This window comes from Pholcus phalangioides, unplaced genomic scaffold (genome assembly GCF_987345545.1).
Source record: "Pholcus phalangioides strain wild (caught in Gottingen) unplaced genomic scaffold, Ppha-v1.0 ptg000028l_1, whole genome shotgun sequence".
NCBI classification, from domain to species: domain Eukaryota; kingdom Metazoa; phylum Arthropoda; class Arachnida; order Araneae; family Pholcidae; genus Pholcus; species Pholcus phalangioides.
In genome coordinates this window covers 2,540,590-2,563,424 of record NW_028301618.1, presented here as the reverse complement: position 1 = coordinate 2,563,424, position 22,835 = coordinate 2,540,590, and the positions used below count along the sequence as shown (strand labels likewise).

General features: G+C 40.9%; 1 protein-coding gene across 2 annotated transcripts in view; it reads left to right on the top strand.

The window, feature by feature from the left end:
• The first annotated feature begins 5,220 nt into the window (after positions 1 to 5,220).
• The window catches only part of LOC149067748 (matrix metalloproteinase-28-like), a 31,447-nt gene continuing 13,832 nt past the window's right edge, over positions 5,221 to 22,835 (top strand). Inside the window, exons 1-6 of one of the 2 annotated variants that reach the window (XM_089252343.1) lie at positions 5,221 to 5,734; positions 14,169 to 14,289; positions 14,668 to 14,775; positions 14,865 to 14,968; positions 20,894 to 21,098; positions 21,207 to 21,368. In XM_089252343.1, the coding sequence (XP_089108469.1) occupies positions 5,609 to 5,734; positions 14,169 to 14,289; positions 14,668 to 14,775; positions 14,865 to 14,968; positions 20,894 to 21,098; positions 21,207 to 21,368 (826 nt within the window). In that variant the 5' untranslated portion in view covers positions 5,221 to 5,608. The remainder of the gene's footprint in view (positions 5,735 to 14,168; positions 14,290 to 14,667; positions 14,776 to 14,864; positions 14,969 to 20,893; positions 21,099 to 21,206; positions 21,369 to 22,835) is intronic. The other variant, XM_089252345.1, reaches the window with a different exon arrangement.

Below are 22,835 nucleotides of genomic sequence, written 5' to 3'. Positions count from 1 at the left end.
TTTATCGATTTATCGTGCATGTTCGTTGGATCGTCCCGTATTTTACACAGACCGTTTTTTACCATATAATTTGACTCCTGGGAGGGATGATAATACACCATTTGAATCCGTGCCTAGCCAGGATTCCAGATATTGATCTGATTTATTCAAATTTCATTCATAATAAAAAAAATAAATAAAAGTAAATCTTGGATGAGGGTAGAGGGGGCCCTGGCCTATACAGGGGGGGGGGGGCACAAGAAAAAATGTTATCCATAGGGGGGCCATGAGCTGAAAAAGGTTAAGAAACACTGGTCTACTACACCGCACACCAACTCCGGTCATATATCGCCATACGGTAATTTCCAACCAGTGGAGTTGGGTGGGAAATGAAGGCTCCATCCATCGGTGGTCGCCCTAGGCCACGACCACCTAGATAACCTAGTGTAATTTAGGTGGTCGTGCCTAGGCTCGGTAGGTAAAGAACTTGCTTCGAATGTTCTATGCCCGGATTCGAACCCATGGACCTTGATGGTAACCTTCGTAGTGGCAGACGAGCTGAAGACGAAGGATGGGCTGACAAAATCCAGCCTATAGGAGAATTCTTATAATTTTCTTTTTTTTCCACACTGTAAATTTAGAATGGACGGTCGGTGAGAGATCCCAGCCAGGATCCCTGCTGCAGCATGAGAGGACCATGCTTCCGATGCCCTTAAGCATGGCCCCCGCATCTTGCAGCCGGGCTCTTAGATTGGAATCTTCGACGGGTCACTCTAAAATGAATTGATAGTTGTAAAAAATGATTAGAATCATCCAGGGCTGGATCCCTGTCAGCCCTTCCCTTGGGGGGACATGCCCTTAAGGTGGCTACAGACGTAACTGCAAACTTGACAAGCAGGCATGCTCAATCTTTTTATTTGTCACTACTGCATTTGTCACCTATTTAAAAAGCCCATATGAGTAGCTTCCGTGGAGAAAGTAAAAAAGACGATGATATATATGGCTATAAGAGAAGGTAAACACAAGAAGAATGGCTAATTGCTGGTAGGTGGCATTCTCTTGCTGCGGTATTAACCCGAAGAAAATGCCATGTAATTTACAGTAGTAATAAATTATTATTATTATATTAATAATACCCCTTTTGTATTAAATTATTAATTTAAAGTAATTTAACAATTAATTTATTTTATTATTTTAGGAATTTAATTATTAATTTAAAGTAATTTTACTCCCTTCATTACTAAATGATCATCACCACTCCCTTCGAATTTTTTTCTGTATCAAATATTTTAGTTCAAAATATTAAATTTAGTAAAAATTCAAATTTTTTAAATTAAAAAATTTAATTTACTTCCAAAATTTATAACAATTTTCGAGAACATCTTTTAACATACGCCAACACAAAAAAGCGCAGCTCACTCAAGCGTGAAGACTGACGGAGTTCACTGAAACGTAAAGAATACCCGCTTAAAATAGTTCTTCTGTTTAACAAAAATGTCACAGAGCAGACGATTTCTGTCCACAGTATAAACAAATTAAGTAAGAGTCCCCGGATGTGAGGGAAGGCCAATCCACCAATCAGGGAGCTTGAAATTCCCCGCGCAAATACGAGAGAGAGCGAGCGCAGACGATCGAGCAATTCTACTGCGCAGTTGCACTTCAGACGTCATCAGCGAGTGACGTACGTTTTAATTATTGTGGATTTATCCCGAGGCAAATTAATTTCAGGAATTTTTTGTTCTTCTCTTTTCGGGTGAGTTTTGAAATCATTTTTATTATCAGTTAAATATTTAGAATAAAAATTGCTGAGAATACATGGCTCTTAATTTTCAGGGCTAAAAAATTATTCAACATTTCTTGTGCTCGAGCGGCTACGTACGTGAAGCTCAAAACTTTAGCGTTTCCTGAAAGGCCGATTGACTTGAAATTCGAAATCATAGTTGAAATGTTGAGGCCGACACACTACACTGACGTGGCGTGATAATCACATCACGTCAGAGACTTTGTGAATTCTGATTCGTGGAAATTCTGTGATGTTGAAATTGTAGGACGCGATACTCCCACGTCACAGAATTTCTATGAATCAGAATTCACGACGTCTTTTCTGATATTACGTCAAATCACGTCACGTCAGTATCAGTCATATATCGCTGTCCCGCCCCTAGAGGCATACAGCGGCTCCTGAAGTTCAACATTTCAAGATCGATCCCTCTCAGCGCAAATAGTCAAATTTTCTCCGAGCTATCTCTAAAAACATATATATATATATACAGTAAAACCTCGTTAAGTCGTCACTTCGGTTAAGTCGTCATTTTTCTTCATACTCTTCCAGCTCTCATAGACCACAATGCTATTAAACCCTCGTTTACTCGTCGCTAATTTCGGTTAAGTCGTCACTATGAAAAAGTTTGAGAAAGTGGAACAGACTATTTTTATGGCTCCCATTAAAAAAAGAGCTTGTTAACAGCATTGCCATATGCTTAAAAGTCACCATAAAATCCTATATACCCAAACGGAACAGTTTAAGTAACGAAAGTTACGTCGGGGAAGTTCATTTGCCGACTAAAGTTTTTGCAACGTTAGGGACTCTTCGAGCTAGATCTCATTCCTACATGGGCTCTACTGGAGAAACTGGACAAACCTCGAGACACCCAGCATTATATCGGAGCACGATCGTCAAATTTGTTATTATATCGGGGTCCGACTATATTCATCAGACATGACTCATTTGGAATTTTTTTTCATATTTATAAAACTCCCCAACTACACTAGGGAATTATTTTTTTTTACATGCAAATTATCAAAAACAATACATTTTGCAGGACCGTCATTTCAACTTTTTCCAGGGAGGGGTGAAATTTTCCCGGGGGGGGGGGCAAGGCACTTAATGTATTTATAATTATATATATTTGTGTGTGTATATATATATACCCATTTTAGTGTATTTTCAAAAGCCGGGGGTGGGGGGGTGAAACGGCCCCCCCCCTGACCTCCCAAATCACGGGTTTGACATTGTGGACAGAGGCGCCGCCGTGTAGAAAACATTGAGGGGAGATGAAAATAATTTTTCTTCCTGTATGTATATACCCCGTACGCGAAAGAGGCGAAATGCTGCATTGTATTGCACATTAATTAATTATTTGGGGAAGGGGGGGAAGGAAGGCTCAGCCTCCTCATAAAATTTGAGGTCGTCTCATAGCTACAGTCCCCAGCGTCTATGATTTTGAATTTTATTGGGGGCTTGCATCTCGAAATTGACCTTCAACACAAGAGGTCGGTGATATCAAAGAGGTTGAGAAACGCTGCAATATAACGACCAATAAATATCATTAAATCGACCAAAACAAGGACGGAAATCGGCTAGTCCCCCCCCCCCCCTCCAAAGAAATGGGCAAAATTCGTCTTTGAGTGTGTTCAAAATTTCTGTTTCCCCTTTTTTTAGAGTGCAAAATGGCGGCCAAAGTACGATTCTCGGCGTAAGAGCACAGATTGAAGAATGCAGCCGACAGAATAGCTGAGCCGAGATGGGCCACGCTTGGAAAGCACAAACGCTTAGCGCAATAAAGTTGCACGTTATGTCAGAGACGTTGTCAATTCAGATTCGCGTGGAAATTCTACGTCACATAATTTAAACGAATAAGATTTCACAAATTCGACATCGTAGTGTGTTTCGGTCTTAATGTATCATACCAGTGCACACCGCATAATGTGTCTGATATGATACCGCGCAATCTGACGTCACGTGGTTACACGTCACGTCATAGTGTGTATCCGCCTTTAGTCGCGTATCTGCAACCAAAACATTTCAACTGAACGGCAGAAATTTCGCACTCGAACTCAGGCGGAGGGGGGGGGGGAGACATTAACTGACTACCTCTCTAAAATGTATTGCAGCAATAGTCGTCGTGGTTTTGAAGTGGAAGCAAAATTAAGGGAAGATGATCAGAGATCGCAAGTTATTAACGGCATACGTTCTGGTGCAAGCCAGAACTATTTTTTTGCGAACCGATAATCTAAAGTATGAGGATGTTGTGAAGAAGGCTATGGCAAATGAACAAGATCAGCGCGGTGTTTCCCATCTGAAAAATGAAATGAGCAGTAGCGTGTGCGTGAATAGAATAAACGCCAGAGACCTCGGAAATTTGAGCAAGCAAATAATTCTTTTAGTAACGCGAACAGACTTGAATGCGATGATCTCGTAATGATGAAGACTCTATCACACAATTGGGACTAAACACATAGTGGACCCTCGTAGCACTACTACAAGGATTGAAGTTCCTTAAATTCTTTGTATTGTATTTTCATCACTCTTTCTTCCTGAACATTACACAAGCCGTGTACATCTCTCATACCGGGTCACATCATGACGATTGACTACTATAGGCGGAGATGGACTTGGAAGTCTGGGGGGCACAGTGGTGATGATGATGTCAATTCATATATACATTAGATCGGTCGACTCCACCTTTGACGCTGGGGGGGGGGGGGGCAATGCCTCCACGCCCCCCGTATCTCCGCCCATGTTGACTACAACGACGAAAGTAAAATGAAAATGTATATAAATTGTTCTCACCGTCTAGTCAGCTTTATTACTTCGCCTGAAGCAGGGCAAGAGGTTTGCTTTCCCCTACTTAGTTAACATCAAGTGTAGAAAAATCTACATAACCGAATCGAGTTATTGTTTCCATTTAACTTTACCTGTCGAACTATTTATTATTTGATATCAGGTTAAATTAATTTTTAATTTCATAATATTTGTTTGAATTTCATTTATTGTCTTCCCATTCATTACTTCACAGCATAAGAAAGTCGGAACGGCCGAAATTACGGAAAAATAGGGGAATATTCCGAGGAACATGGGTCATACGGTAGCCCTACGCATCACCTTTATTTCAAGGGGCAAAAGTATTAGGGCACGCACACATTAGCGGGCAGAGCATGTAAGGTAAAATCTGCTGGATTCAGGGCAGGACTTGTGCAGGTACGAAAGGTGCATCAGCACCGGGCCGCGCTAAATCACCGAGATGGGAAGCGGGGTGTATTTGGTCTTCAAAGATCAAGTTTGGCGAGATAGCTCGGGATTGCCACTGAAAGGGTTAAATCGGGATTTTAATCACGATTTAAATCGAGCTGATTAAAATCGGCGTATACAGAATCCTCTTTCTCGTTAGCTCCGTGATGAACGAGATGACGTCACTTCAACATTGGAAAACATTAGCTGGAAATCCGGTTTTCCGTTCGAATCAAAGTTCAAGAGACATATACAGGAACTGAGTGCAGGTTTTTTCTTCTTCTTAGAATTGGTATCTGGTGTGAACGAATCACGGTTCGCGTGCCATTTCCCCCCTTTTTCTTGCTACTTCGGAAGCAGATGATATTGCAATTAATCTCAAAAAGAGCTACTTTCTGTTTTATAAGATTTTAAACTGGTGTGACGTTTCTACGAGCGTTATATAAAAAATCTTGAAACTCGTAACGGCGAGACGTCGACAACAGCATCAAGATGGTGGAATTCGGAGGCGATTCCCGTCCAGTCATGTGAAGTTGAACGACGAGCCGTACGAATCCTGTACCTGTCTTTCCGTAGGGTTTGTGAGTCTCCAGTTCCTGTAATTTGCAGCGACGAAACATGGAGAAGACATTCAATGGACGGATATTCAGAGAATCTTTGAACTGGTTCGTCAGTCTGATGCTGATCGTGTTTCAGTCGAAAGTCATCGCTCCTCCTATCGCCAGCGCTGGGGTACAAGCCATGGTAAGTCACTATTGCGACGAAATCTTTAGTTTTTAAGACGGGGGTGTAGTGTACAACCTCCGTCTGGCCAAGGGTTTCCCTCTGGTACGCGAAAGTTTTTCAAATAGGAAAGTATCATTACACACAACACGATAAATACGTAGTCTGACCATATTTATTTCCCAAAAAAAATACGGGACATCGCCAAAAAGTCGTCAAAGCAAGTATAATCGTCAATTACAGACGAAAATACTGTCGAATGCAAGTTGAGTTGCCTAATGCAGCCAAAACAAATTGTTAATTGTTTTGATTGCAAGTTACAGTCAAAATAAATTGTCGAGAGCAGACAAAGTTGCCAATTACAGCCTTAATAGCAAGCAAAGTTTCCAATAATTATCACTAAAGTTGCTGGAAAATCGCCAACCGCAGAAAATTACAGGTACGACAATTCAAAATGTAATTCACCAAAAAAAAGGTATAACAAATTGACAAATACGTGAGATTAATATATTTATGTATGACTATTTATTAATTATGATAGTAATAATTATCATAATACTGTATAATTTGTAATTCAAGAAAATAATTTCGATTCTTGATTTCGGAAACTGAACTAAATTTTATTAAAAATAGGGGGGGAACGCAGCATTTTATAAAAAAAATTTGGGACTGCCAAAATTACAGGAATATCTAGGCTGACCATATTTCCTCGACAGAAATACGGGAAATTGGGATTCCAATTACGAGAAAATACGGGACTTCGCCAAGAACAACATCAAAAGTGCACAAAGTTGCCAAATATTGCTGTAATTACGGATTTTAAATGTGGTCATATACGCCCTTTTAGAATTTTTTTTCTGATGTCCACAGCATTGTTCTTGCAAGATAGGAAAATTGCATTGAAATTATTTGTTATGTTGCAGACTAGTAGGAGGGCCAGCAGCAGACTTATGTAGTAGGGCAGTTAATAGGAAGCATTACAGTATCGATTAAAAAAACTTTAAAGATGTGGTGTCAATCTCAGAGGAAGTCCCAATGCATTATCTGCTCGGATTGCATATAGAAACCAATCAGCAAACCAAATGACGTTAAGATCGTCTTAAATATGTTTAAAATCACGTTTTTCCTGTTAAATTGAAATATGAATGGCATATGAACACTTGCGATTTTGAAACAACTGCAAATTTAAGCAATTACAGTTTCTTAAGTTATACAGCAATGTAGTTTTAAAAAATTTTAAATTTCGCGGGTATTTTTCCTCATGTATGATTTGGTCTCTTGCAGTTCGTTATAACTGAATTCGACTTTATTTCTTTTCAGTAGAGGCAATGGATTGGCAATCATTCTCTATTCGATTTTTATAAATATATTCCCCCATCAGACCACTCAGTGCTGGCTGAAGATAGCTTTGTGGTAAACTAGATGGCTATCCGTCTGTAATTGCATGAAAACGATGGGGTTTTTTTACAAGCTTTCATTTTTCACTCATTGACTTCTTGGATTGCATTTACTACCAGCACTCTCAAAAGAATGTCCGTGAATGGTCAACAAATCTTTGCCTGTTTTCTTTATGGCAGCCCTCTTTGAATGAAAAGTCTGAACACACACAATTTTCTGTCTTTACACTTATTCCATTTTGCTTAAACCTCTTCTATAGTTTGTGTCAGGGCCCACTATCACACCCAAGTCGTAAAATCATCGAGATTACATGAACCACTTTATTTTTATTTCCTTGCTCATGATAATGTTACATGAATAGGGGAAAAATTGCGAAAAAGATATTCTCAATGCATTTTGTTTGAAATATAATTTTTTTAGTAAGAGTGACTTTTTTTTTTTTTTTAACCGAGCACAACTCAGGTCTATCGCCATAGGCAATTTACTACCTAGTTAGTTGTGCCGGAAGTGTAAGTGTGTGTACCTACCTAACTTTCTTAGTGCGTATCTAGTGTTGTGTATGATTTTTCAGTGCTGCCATCTATATCTCAGAAGTGAGTGATGTGTAGTGACTGAATATTTGTACTGTTTGTAGGCCTGTTGCTCTCTGTGGCGAGACTTTTTAACGGGGAGATCGGCTCGCATTTGCGCCTCGAAGTTGGGAACCACAGAAAACCAACTTCAGCCGACCACCACTGTGGAGACGGTGGGGCTCAAACCCGGGATGCGAGTCCGTCACTACGACCACTCAACCACCACAGCGGCTTAGTAAGAGTGACTAAAAAAAAAATTTAATTTCACAAACTTTTCTTCGTGGCCCCCGTATCAGTAGCCGTGGCTCCCCTTTTGCGAGATTTTCATCCGTGGCCTCTCCCCCCCCCCCTGGAATATCCTAGGGGCCCCCCCGGTTGAGAACCACTGTCGGTGCGCCAAAAGCGAGAAAAACCTTTCGATAGTTTGTGGGCACTGGAAGTGACATCTCAGTGCCCTACAGAGCCACTTTAGTGATCTCTAAATTTTTCGCGGATCCAAGTGATCTGGAAATGTGTCCGGGCCGCTTAAGTGTTCTGGAACTGTGTCACGCATCACTCAAGTGATCCGTAATTATACGCCACGGATCACTTAAATAATCTGAAAATTTGCCGCGGGTAACTTGAGGGATGTAGAACCGCACTGAGGGCCACTTAATTGCTCTAAAACTACGTCACAGGTCACTCAAGGAATCTCTAAATGTGTCACGGATCGCTTACGTGTTCTGGAACTGTGTCCCGGGTCATTTAAGTGATCTGAAAATGTGCCACGGGACACTTAAGCGATCTGTAAATGTGCCGCTTAGTTCATTTTTACAAAATTAGGTTTGAGGAGGGCAGGCCGCATCAGATAACCCCCAGGGTCACATTTGGTCGACGGACCAAAGGCCTTTATACGATTTACCATTACATGGCTTGGGGGAAGGTCGGAATGAATTTATTAAAGATAAATTTTGGGTTCACAGCCTTCAAATATCATTGAAATTAACAGAAATCGATTATAATAACATATAAAGGTATTTTCTTCCGAAATTTCAATTTAAAAAAATAAATAAATTTGTGATCGTCGGGGGGGGGGGGGGACGAGCCCATTATTGCCCCCCCCCCCTCCGTGTACGTCTCTGATTCCCCCAATATGCGTTAGGATTTAGAGCGGAAAAGCTGATGACGAAATTTGGTTGACAAGTGGGGGGGGGGGGGGTAGGGGGTCAAAAATGGCTAAAAATTTGCTTACGTAATATTTGAACGGCCCCAATATAGGCATAATGACTGCCTCCGAAATGGAAATTCACCCAATTTTTGGCCCCTTTTTGCTGCATTTATACATTTCCTGAATTTCTGCCGCCGTCCGACCGTTCACGAATTCTTTCCTTTCATCATTTTCGGGATTTCTGCGTGTCTGAACTTTTTTTTTTTTTTTTTTTTGAGTCTCTGCTACCCCCCCCCCCCCCCACCATTCACTTCTTCCCCTCATCCCCTTAGGGTCCGTTCAAGTATAACGTCATCATCGATGGGGGGGAGGGTTCCGATTTGCTGACTTTTGATGACAAGGAGGGAGGGGGGGGTTGGATAATGCTTACGTCATCAACCACCCTTTATGAAAATATGAGTTAGGATTCAGAGGGGCAGATCTGATGACGAAATTTTGCTGACAGGGGGGGGGGGGTTTCAAAAATGGCTAAAAAATTTGCTTACGTAATACTTGAACGGCCCCTTATTAAATTTCTACATCCATTTTTGCTGTTTCTTGTGTTTCTCCGGTGCATAGACAGGTCAGCACGGTGTATTTCCGCATATGGGGAATTTTTAGACGTTTAAGCACACCCAAGCTCTTTCTTAAATTTATTTATTTTGTTACTCTTCCCCCCCCCCCCCTCTCTCGCTCGCTCTATTCCTATTTTCTTTTATTACCTTCCTTAAGTGGATAGGAGTTGTACAGGGGGCTGTATCCACATTACATGGTTGAAGTTCGAATGTAAAACGTTTTTGGAATATTTCACTCTAAACTGTTACTTACCGGTAAACGTTACGGGAAAAGTGGTAAATCAGTGATTATGTATAATCACCTATCGCCTCAGTAAATTTGATAAATTTTAATGTGTTTTATAACTTTCACCGGTGATTATCCATAATTCCTAATTGAAGTCTGTCAATTTGACAGATGTAAAAGGAAATTACATAATCTCTGTTCTCTTCATTTAATCAGTTTATTAGTTTGCGATGCGTCCAATTTACGCATTTTGACATCATAATCAAATTAAAATAAGTGTTGAAAGATATTCTTCTCACACATAATTATGTTCAAATAAAACCAACATCACCATCGATTGCTTTAATGAATATTTAATTTCATGTACTAAACTGCCTAGTAGAAGAAAAAAAGTCACAAATTTTACTGCACCTACAGCGCAAACCTCGGAAGGAAGCGTTGCTATCTGGGGTTTTTTCTATTGGGTGTAAGAAATGAAGTGAGTATTTTAGTAATGTTGTATTCACACCTATGAAAGGATGTTTTTTTGAAGAGGAAATGACACCAGAATGTGGCACAATGTCAAAGTACATTTGGTTGAAACTATGAAAAATTAGTTGAAGAAGCACGAGTCATCATTCGGACACTTGGATTGTCATTCCCCAAGTAAATCCGATCGAGATCAAACCCAAACCGACTAAATACAATCGAGAACCTTCGAGCTTATTACAGAGCTCTCTGAACATTGTTTCTGGATTCACCAGGGGTGCTGGGGTGAAATATTGCAAATCTGACTTGCGGGTTGGTCTTAAGTTTCAAAGCGCACGACTTCCTTTTCAGGGAGTCACAAACAAAACAAGAGAGAACCGACATCATAACAGTAAAATGCCATAAATTTTATCATTTCACTTCAATTCCAACCACAAATACGCATGAAAAACGTTTTCAGTGGTGCAACTTGATGTGGATACAGCCCTCTCATAACTATTTCAGGCCATTTATGGTAGAGAAGAAAAAGAGTTAAGGGCAAGAAGAAAAAAAACAGAAAAAATATATAAAAGGCAAAAAACAGGCCCGTGTTTTGCAGTAGTATCTGTCACCAAATCCGTATGCGAATCTATCATCAAACCTTTTCTCCATCCCTCTCAATAATTTCTATCCATCCCTTGCCCTTTCCAGATTTCTGTCCTTCCTTGGTTTTTTTCGTGCTCCTTTCCCCCTACAATATGATTTTAGGTCCTCCTGCCGTTCTTCGGAATTTCTTCCCTTATGACATGAATGTCGCTCTCCACTTGTTAATACAAGATATACAGTTGACTGGATGTTGTGAAGATATTTATTATTTTAGATGTTAATTTTTTAAGGAAGGAAAAAACTCATCTCTGCCTCTACCGGGAGTCGAACCCGGGTCCCTCGATTGCCGGACGAGTGCTCTGACCACTAAGCTACAGAGGAGATAGAGATTTTCCTTCGCTAGAGCGTATATATGCCGAACGGAACCGTGCAATGGACGGTGAAACCGATGAGCTAATAGCTCATGGACGACGAGCCACCAGAGGGCTATATATATATGACATGAATGTCGCTCTCCACTTGTTAATACAAGATATACAGTTGAAAAATTAACATCTAAAATAATAAATATCTTCACAACATCCAGTCAACTGTATATCTTGTATTCTTCCCTTATGTCCGAACACATTGTGAGGCGACCACGTGGTACGGGAGTGCATAATAGGGGGGGGGGGTCATTCAAGTATTACGTCAGCATCGATAAGGTCCGATTTGCTGACCTTTGATGACAAGGGAGAGGGGGGTTTGGATGATGCTTACGTCATCAACCACCCTTTTTGAAGATATGGAATAATCTTAATGACATAATCTTAATTCGGTGCGCCAAAAACGGAAAAAAAACCCTTTGGATAGTTATTGAGCACCTGAACTAACATTCTCCCTATTGATAAGTCCCCTACACAGAGTCACTTTAGTGATCTCTAAATGTTTCACGGATCCTTCAAGTGCTCTGGAACTGTGTCACGTATCACTCAAGTGATCCGTAATTATGCCACGGATCGTTTAAGTGTTCTGGAACTGTGTCGCAGGTTACTTAGGTGACCTTTTGAATGTGAGAGTGATCTTTGAGGCCTACTTCAGTGATCTGAAAATGCGCCACGGGCCACTTAAATGCTCTGGGGTCATTTAAGCGATCTGTAAATGTGCCGCTTTGTTCATTTTTACGAAATTAGGTTTGGGGGGGGGGAAGGCAAGCCACATCAGATAACCTTCAGGGCCACATTTGGTCTGCGGGTCAAGGGTTTACCATATGTGCTTAAAGTGTGGGTCGCAATGAATTTTTTAAAGAGAAATTTTGAGTTCTTACCCTTCAGATAGAAATTAACAGAAATCGATTATAACAACATATAAAGGGAATTTTCTTTCGAAATTTTAATTTTTTTTTTAAATATTTTTTCCATTAAAAGAATAAATTTTTTTTTAATCTGGGGAGAAGGCGCACGAAACCCCCTCCGCCCCTGTTACGTCTCTGATCCCACCAATATGCGTTAGGAGGGGGGGGGGGCAGCTATGACGAAATTTTGCTGACTAGAGGGGGGGGGGATTTTGATGAAATTTTGCTGCTTCGAAAATGGTTAAAAATTTGCTTACGTAATACTTGAATGGCCCCATAGCAACTAGCGACGAATACCTTCACCTTTACGAAAGTTCGGGCCACTTCATTGGTATGAACGCGTGTCACCGGACATTTCAGTTATCCGAAATAGCGTGGGTCACCTATAATGATCACCTAAGTGATCTTAAAATGTGCCGCGTGCCACCAGAGTGATGTGGAACTGCACCGAAGGTCACTTCAGTGATCTACAACTGCACCGTAAATCACTTAAGTGGCCCACGGCACATTTGTAGATCATTTAAGTGATTTGGAAATGTGCCGCTGGTGTCAAAACAATTTATAATGGATCGAAGAAAATCTAGTCGGGTGTCATTCAAGTATTACGTCAGTATCGATAGGTAAGGGGGTCCCGATTTGCTGACTTTTGATGGCGGGGGGGGGGGGGGGGGGGTTGGATGATGCTTACGTCATCAACCACCCTTTACGAAGATATGAATTATTCTTAATGGCATCCTGAACTGTGGTGTTTGTGGGAACCTCAACTAATAATCCCCTATTGATAATTCTCCTAGAGAGTCATTTTAGTGATCTCTAAATGTTTCGCGGATCCTTCAAATGATCTAGAAATGTGTTTGGGCCGCTTAAGTGCTCTCGCACTGTGCCACGTATCATTCAAGTGATCCGTAATTATGAAGCGGATCACTTAAGTAATCTGGGAATGTGCCGGGGGTAACTTAAGCGACCCCCAGTGCAGCTCTACGTCACTCAAGTGCTCTAAAACTGTGTCACATGTCACTCAAGGGATTTCTGTATGTGCCATGGATAGCTTAAGTGTTCTGGAACTGTGTCGCGGGACACTTAAGTGATCTGTGAATGCGCCACGGGCCTCCTAAATACTCTGTAATTGTGCTATAAGTCACCTAAGCGATCTGTAAATGTGCCGCTTTGTTCATTTTTACAAAATTAGGTTTGAAGGGGGCAGGCCGCATCAGATAACCCCCCGAGCCACATTTGGTTCACGGGAAAAGGATTTATCATTATATGGCTTAGAGGGTGGGTCGCAATGAATTTCTTAAAAGGAAATTTTGAGTTCTTAGCCTTTGAATAGCATTGAAATTAACAGAAATTGATTATAATAACGAATAAAGGTATTTTCTTTTGCAATTTTGATTTTAAAAAACATATGTTTTGCATTTAAAAAAATGATTTTTTTGATCGCTTGGGGGAGGAAAGTGCCCTCCCCATGTCCCATCCCGTCCCCGCGTGCAGTCTCTGGTCCCACCAACATGTGATAGGAGGTAGGGGGGCAGAGATGACGAAATTTTGCTGAGGGAGGGAGGGAGTCAAAATTGAGTGAAAAATTGCTGACGTAATACTTGAACGGCTCCTTGAAGCCAACAATTCATAATGTCGAAGCATTTCTGTAACAATCACTAACAGACACAGATACCGTCATCCATATCGGGATTTTATGAATGTCGTCTGTGGGAAACTGTACAGGATTGACTCAGACGGAAAGAAGCACTTTCTTTTACATTTTCTTCATCACAGATGCGTGCTCATAAAGATCTGCCGGGAGAGTGAGTATCTGGTTCCAAGTGTCACTAGATTCTGGGTTGAATTCGGTTTTCCGAAGTCGAATTCCAGGTAACACAGATGCAATTCTTTTGTTCAGCGGTTCCATCAATGGGTTCCTTGATAGACCATCAGGTGACTCATGTTTTTGATTGAAAACAAATCTATCACACGGTCCAACACGAAAAATATTCACTTACGTGCATAAACCAAAACTGAGTTTTCTGTGCTGAAATCGAATCCACATCTAGCTCATAGTGGCCATACATGCCCTGTGTAATAGGGTTTTTTTTCATACTGTAATTGTTGTTTCAGGCGTTCCTCCAGAAATTCGGATACATGAGTGAAGGCGGAAGCGATTCTTCTGTGATTAGCATGACGTCCACGAAAAACGCTGTCTTGGATTACCAGGAGTACATGGGATTGAACGAAACAGGTGAAGACACATTCAATATAATTTCATCGAAGCACAATGTGCTTGCAATATCCATTGATCCTGTGGTTCTCAACTTCAAGGCGCGAATGCGAGCCTATCTGCCCGTTAAAGTCTCGCCACAAAGAGCAACAGCCCTACAACGATAAAATTATTCAATCATCACACTTCAGCCATAATGAGACAAGTTGTTGGCAGATGGCAGCACTACACATAACAAACACTACACATTACACGGAAACGAAACTTCACGTCAGGTTCACAACAACTCACACACATTCCAACATGTACCAATTCGTTAGAAGTTCCGCTGAGGAATATGGACGAGGTGCCTGTGTGGTTTAGTAGTAATATCTATCAATGATTTCGATCTTCACACAGGTGTGTTGGACGACGCGACGCTGACAATGATGAGCAAGCCCAGGTGCGGCATGAAGGACGTATTCCGCTATGGTGTCTCGACCAGGAGGAAGCGCTACGCGATGGAAGGTTCGTTTTCGATCACCATCTGATCATCACAACCTGTTATTGTAATGTATCACGCCGATTTTTAATATTCGATTTCTCGTTCATTCCAGGCATCAAATGGACAGGAGATTACATTAGTTACAGGATTACCAAATATCCGAAAGGAATCAAAGACCGACGAATGGTCAACAGGGAGATCGCCAGAGCTTTCAAGGTTTAACTATTTTTAATATTATTTTGTTTTCATTACATACAATCCACTTTCTTAACTATTATAGAGGGATATGAGCACTATGGTGGGGGAATTATCTTCTTCATTGGGATAAATCAACAACACGATAAAATTAACTTGATCACGATGTTTAGATAATAATAATATGTGATTCAGGCATTGTGATCAGCACGAACTGAAGAGTCCAAAGCATGCCAGAAAAACACTGTACCAGAGGTCCTTGACCTTTCTCAACCGCGGGCCAAAATCAACTACAAGATCAGCTTCGCGAGCTTGTTTGACGAAATTAGTCAAACCAGTGAAATAACAAGTGCATTTATAACAGGACTGTAAATTGATTTGTACGAAATTTCTCGGAATTTCCAGCAAATCAACTTTGGGTCGTGACCTATTGCTAAAGAATCCTTGGTTTAAGTAGATTTGTACGACCTATTTCAGAAGCTCCAGCGAATCAAGTTTGGGTCATGATCCATTGCTCAAGAATCCGTGGCTGTACTTTTCAGCCACCTCGTTGGGCATGCCTGTTGTGGCTTTGTATTTGTATTTGGGTGGTGACACATAGCTAAAGAATCTCGGGCTAAAGTGAATTTGTGTGACCCATCTTGGAAGCCCCTGTATATTAAGTTTGGGTCGTGATCCATAACTTTGAAGACTTCCTGACCGTAAATGGATTTGTATAAATTTGGGTCGTGACCCATATGTCAAGAATCTCTGGCTGTAAGTGGATTTGTACGACCTATCTTGGAAGCTCCTGCAAATCAAATTTGGGTCGTGACCCATATCTCAAGAATCTCTGTAAATGGATTTGTACGACCCACCTCGGAAACTTCTGTGGCCCTGCGACCTCAGTTTGGGTCGTGACCCATAGGTTAAGAACCCTTGCACTACACGAATCATAATGCTTACCAGATGTTTACATACTACTCTGACGACGATATACTACGATGTGACCGTCACGTCGGCACAAAGAAGAATGAACGGGGATCTAACGGGTTTTCCAGAACAAAGCTCCAGAAGACTGTCCACCAGGTAGAATTTGAAATTACAAGCATTGCCACGTGGTCGCACTTCACGTAAGAGTATTTGAGCAACCTTAACTGCACCTCCACTAGCTTGAAGAGTTGCAGTAATGCATTTGGAGTGGCGAGGATGCAGTCTGCGTTTTCGTGCTGTTCTGTCTCCTGGATGGCGTAATTCAAAACGTGATTCATCGGACCACATAATATCGCCTCTTCCCCCTTATGCCAGAAACATGAATGTGCATATTTCAAAAACTTGGGAAATGACATTTGAATTTTTACTACAAACGAAAAAGTTTTCCCCACGAGGCACCGGTGGGATACGCTCTTACTCTTTCTGAAGGACAATGATCTCAATTGTATCGAGTTATACCGACCGATCAACCTGCTGTCAACCGTAGGGAAGACGTTGGAAAAGATAGCGGTGCAAAGGATCCAGTTTCACGCGGAGATCAGTGGTTTCTGGAGAGAGATCTAGCACGGGTTTAAAGCATGTCACTCCACTGAGATGGCTGTGCATGAAATCAATAAGGGAATCAAGATCCAGAAAAGGAAAAGGCTTAATATTGACTGTGTGTCAATAGACATTAAAAACGCATTTAATTCAATCCAGTACCCGTTGGTTCAGAGGAGACTGAAGGCAATGCCGATTTCGAACCATTTAAGAATAATAATAATGGGAGCAAAGCAGTAGGATACAAATCCCTGGAGGTCACGATCGCAAGATATTATCTAGAGCAGCGGTTCCCAACCTTTTTGAAGTTCGCGGCACCCTCGGGAATAACATTGAAAACTTGGGGCACCCTTCCTTGAATACAGAATGCAGTTTACTACAACTAAAATCACAGAGTAAAAATACGTAAATAGTTTTATTCGATTAATCATTAATACAAATTTCATATTAATGATTAATCGAATAGGACTTTATTCATGACATGATTTCAAGAATTTGTGCTCTAAGCATCAATCACAAATTTCATGATTGATGCTTAGAGCACAAATACTTGAAATCATTCCTTACAGAGTTGGCAACGAAACACATAAATTGTCCCGAAGGTCTTGCAATCTATTTATTGACAGATGGCAGCACTACACTTAACAAGCATTACACAAAAACAAACTTCCCGTTAGATTCACAACATATACGCGCACATTCCAGCATGTACCAATTCGATAGAAATTCCATAGAGGAATGTTTACAAGCTTCATGTATGGTCGGGGTAGTAGTAGTCTATTTCTTGCTTTGTAATTTATTGCCGCCACAGCAGAGAAGGCTTGCTCGTATAGATATGATGTTGAGAGGACAAAAGTGCGTTAGTTGCTTTCTTCGTTAGATCAAGATACTCCTTTCACAGTCCAAGCCAAAAAACAGCCACCGACGCCTCACTCTTGGTGAACTTACCTTTGAATGTTAAATCAGCACAAAGATCAATAAATTCATCTCGTTCGCAAGCAGTGAAATTTATTTCCTCCGCACTGGCTGCGAAATCAAATGGTGAGACAAACCCAGTCGAGATTCTCAGTGGAAAAAGATGAGATGGAAAGTACATATCCATTGCACCTTGCAATCTTGATTAGTGTTGACAAATGAGGTCTTTCAGCTTCTCCGAAGGTGACGTCACTCTCCGCGATTAATATGGCGGTTTCGACAGCTGACGGATGAGAAGATAAATCCAAGAAAATTCTTCTGGCCGAGTGAACACCCAAGACTATTAAACTACAAAGCCAATAAATCCTATTTCCTTAAGCTCGTGTGCGCTGAACCAACACCATCTATAGCAGAAGCCATCTGCGCGAAGCTTTGATGCCACTGAAGAAGTCCATTTCACCTGCATGCGTTGGATATAGCAGGCCAACGAATGCGATATCTTTTTTTTTTTTGCAGTATATCCAATGACTATAGATGAAATGGACTTCTTAATGCCATCACGAGCTTCGTACGGAGGATTTCTGTTATAGATGATGTTGGCTGAATGGGGCCGTACATGGACAATTAGACCTAACTCACGCCAAAGCTCACATTGCTGACACTGCCATCAGATGAGTGTGTCACGCGTGAGAGCTATTAATTCGACTTAAATTTTTTTTAAGACTTTTAAGTGGACTGTCATATGTTTTTATCTATCTCCATAATATCTTGCGGCACCCCTTAGCCGATATCACGGCACCCTAGGGTGCCCGGGGGGACCCGGCTGATATAGCACACTAATAAAGAGGATACCCACAGGGATCCTGTTCGGGCCTGCTTTATTGGAATTGCATTATTGATCCGCTGCTGCAGTCACGATGGCCGAAGAACGTGAAAGTAGTAGCATCATACACTGATAATTTTACAATCATGGTGTCAGGTCCAGTCGTTGAATGAGTGGGGACGATGGCATCTGATATCCTGACAAGGATTGACGAATGACTCCAGGAACATCAATTAGGTTTATCCACGGAGAAAACCAAATTCTTGTGGAGTTCGTCGCGCAAACCCACATCGATCAGACTTGGAGATGCATTCATGAAAAGAATACTCAAACTTTTGGGGCTCTATATTGACGAAAAATTGGATTGTGGAGCGCCCATGTCAAAGAACTCGCGACCAAAACCAATGACCTATTGAGCAGAATGATGGGTGTAACAGGAAGATCTTGGAGCATCTAAGCACATATTTGGAAAGAGCAGAAAAAATACTGTAAGTAGTGACACCAATTTCGTTGAAATATCTGGTTTTAATACCGAGTAGCGCTGAAACATTCGCTAAGTTCAAAATCGAATTGTCACCAAAATATTTAATCGACAATTCCGCAAACACCCTTCCGGCTACAATCGGTCAAATTTTCCAAAAACTTGTCCATTTCACTAGCTTCCAAAAGAGCTTACAATATACCCTGTCGATTTTATGGTTCAGGAGAAATTTAGTCTTTTGTTTGCAACACACATCACTGAAATCAGCGTTTGTCGAAGTAGAGATATCCGACGAAAATTCGGAATTGGTGGTTACAGATTTTGACGACAATTTGATTTTACACAAAAATCATACACCTCTGTCTACAGGACATCTGCATTTAATGTCGAGCTACAAACACTGAGAGATCGGTGGAGTGAAAAATCGAATTGTAGCCAAAACCTACTAAAATTGCTTCGACGAACGCAGATTTCAGTGATGTGTATTGCAAACAGACGACTAAATTTCTCCTGAACTAGATGACCAATTTAGTTTATTTTATATTATTAGCTGGGGTGGAATGGACAAGTTTTTGGCAAATTTGACCGATTGTAGCTGGAAGGGGGTTGATTAAATATTTTGGCGACTATTCGATTTTGAACTTTGCCAATGTCTCAGCGCTTGTAGCTTGGCCATCAAAACCAGATACCTCGTATTTCAATGAAATGGGCGTCCAGATGTGTGCTTAGTTAGCGTATAGATCTTTTAGGAACTTCACACATAATGGTTTTTTTATACTTGACACTGTTTTTCTACAATCGATTATACATGATAACTCGAAAACGGTGTGAGAGTTGGTGAGGTGTTTCCATGATCTACTTGGGCTCGTCTATAACCCCCCCCCCCCTTCGTTTGGCAGAATAGGTCGGATTCACCCTGTATTATGCCTAATCAACGCAATAAAATCCAGTATTACGGTTCCGAATATTTTGCGGCCCGGTGCGACCGCACTCTTCGTACCTGCCAAAGTCCTGCCTTGCGCATGATCAAGGAATACAAATATGCTTCACAGAGTTTGCTCATGTCACCATTTAATTCATATAAAAGAATTTCGTAAGCATGCGTGAACGAATATTCTTAGTATCCGACATTTTTAATAAATCAAAGAATGTGAAAAATAATGATGAAAAATAATCTACGGAGAAACCCTGTAGACCTACTGGAAGGACAGGCATGTCCCTTGAGGTCAAAAGTGTATGTTTAATGTGTTTTTGTATATGCTTGTATATATGTTTGTATGTTATTAAAAAAAAAAAAAAAATGTTTGTAGCAAAAGCAAAAATATAGCTAGAACTACCTCAATGCAGCTATTGAACAGAAAAGGAACTGCTTAGAACAGAGAAGGTTAAAATCAACCAATATTCGATAGGTCAGATACTTAAGAATTTCCCGGCATGCTGGTCTCCTTTGCTGTTTCCCGGCATGCCGGCTAATGTTGGGGAATATGGTAAGTTATTCGTAATTGAGTAGATGCTTTTTGTGGAATTTATATAACGTTTTATAGATAGTATATACATAGTAGATATAACTCTACTATGTGTTTGTATTTGTACCCAATAATACTCTAAAAACCACGAACGAATAATGCAAGTACAAGGAAATGCTAAAACTCCCAATACATTTCGACACGCTATGGATGTCGTCTTCAGAGGTTAAAAATATCACGCTGACCGAGTATCCCACTTGGTTTGAACCAAATTGCCAAACTTCAATCTCGATTGCTCAGCGGAACGAAAACTCTATACGACTGTCCAAGTCAAACGTCGTGAGAAGAATGCCAATTTGGTAATCACGCATAGCAAGGGCGTAGCCGGGGGGGGGGGGGGACTTGGGGGTCTGGTCCCCCCCCCCCGAAATGTGAGAAAATGACCGAAAAAAGGGAAAAAGATGGCCAAATCTATTGTTCTGTCACTTTGGTTCCCCCCCCCCCGAAATGAAAGTGGTCCCCCCCCCCGAACGAAATTTCTGGCTACGCCCCTGACGCATAGCGTGGTGAAATGCGTAAGGAATTTTTAGAATTTCCTTATTCGTTGATAATTTTCCGAGTATTAATAACATTATTTGTGCCACTGTGTATTATTAACCACTATGGCAATAGTTCGATATTTTTGGGACTGTGTATGGGTGGCTGGTTTGAAAATACAAGCTATTCCCTTGTTTCCCCACCTCTTGAAGGTCTGGCATTATCAAACACCATTGAAGTTCTACCCATTAATGTCTACTAGACCGAATATCGAGATTCGGTTCGAGGAAAGACATCACGGAGACGGAAACTCCTTCGACGGTCCCGGATGGACACTGGCCCACGCCACAGCACCAAGAAGAGGTAGCTACATCCACTTCGACGACGAAGAGGAATGGACCATCGACGAATACTCCGGTGAGAGGAACAGTGCACAGCATAACACGACATATTAATGCAGTCACTGAATCGGTTGTAGAAATTCATGGTTTTCGTTTGGTTTTTTTTTTTATGCATTTTACACAGGTACGAATCTTTTCCAAGTGGCTGCTCACGAGATCGGCCATTCGCTGGGATTGCTTCACTCTCACTCCAATAACTCTCTCATGTTTCCCAATTACAAAGAGATTGAGGGACCTGCTGCCACTCTCGGTGAGGACGACGTCAAGGGAATCCAGTCTATTTATGGTGGGTATAGACCAGGCGTGGATCCAGGGTGAATTTAGGAGCATAATGATCGTACGATGACTGAACGTACCCAGAACCATTGTTTTCTATACAAGCTAGCTTTTGGTGGGGGGGACCTCCTGTATCCTAGCTCATTTTAGGCAATCCTCGAGTCTGAAATGTACAGGTATTACAGATTCATAAGATACTAGCTATATTACCCGGCGTTGCCCGGGTTTTCTTCAATGAGGCTTTTTGGATCACGTAATATCTCCCTCTTTCTTTGAGGGGCATACAAACTGTGTTCAAGTTAACCGATATGGCGACTTCCTGCGCGACTCATGAAATAAACAAATCTAGATTTAAAGAAACGTAGAAATGAACATTTTTTTCCTTTTTTAAAGGGCGCTAGGTAGTTCGATTTCCCCCCCCCCCTCTTTGAACTTCAAGTTATCCATCTCTGCCTGTTTCAGCTTCCAAAAATGGCTTAGTTAAAGCTGTGGAATTTCTTCGATGCACTTTATGGGCCCATAATTAATTTTAAAACAACCTAAATTATATGAATTTATGCAGTTGAATATTAATACATTAATTTTCATGCTTGAGAAGATATAAATGGAAAGTTGAAATCAATGTTATTGCGTGAATATCCAACTCAAAAGTAGGTCCGTCTAATTACTTCATATTTAATCTCCTGGGCTTCGTATCTCTAAGCGATCTCAATATTTCAAAAATTGAGAATTCAGTAGAATTTCTTAAATTACTGATGTGACAGAAAACCCCACCAAACATTTCCGCATTTATACAGTAGAATCGGCAATTATTACACTGATTTCTATGAGGATTACCCTTTTCCTGACCCTCAAAGCGATGCTGAAGATGATTATGACGCCTATTCAAAAAGCCTCATTACTGAGAGTATTGAAAAAGTGGCAAACCATTCTAAAGGCATAAACTATTGTAAATATACTGGCAGTGTTAAAGAAGTGACAAACCATTGTAAAGGCATATACATGTCTGAAACGCATTGCTAGGGAACCACGGTAACCAAAGTAAACGTTCGGAAAGTGATTGTTGAGGCCCAAAAACCATTGTTGCCCGACATTTTTTTGCCCATTTGGGGCATCTGCCCTACTCTGACGAACTTTTAAAGTAGCCTACGGTTCAATCCCGGTCCTGTTTGGTATATATGCAAAATCTGGCGACGATCGGCCTAAAGCTGTAGATTTGCATAAAGAACATACATACATACTTTCACATTTATATATAAGATTTTACGGGACATTCCTGCATTTTCTCCGTGATTTCGGTTGTCTGGACTTATTGAAAAACAGAAAGTTTTTTCTTCATCGAAGTAAATATTTGAATTTTTGTGAGCAAGTAATGTGAAAATTTTTTTTTTTCCGTACTATGTGTTTGAAGCCCAAACCTTATCTCGGTCACCAAGCCCAACGCCAAAGTACCCAAGGTAAGCTCTTAACAAAATCA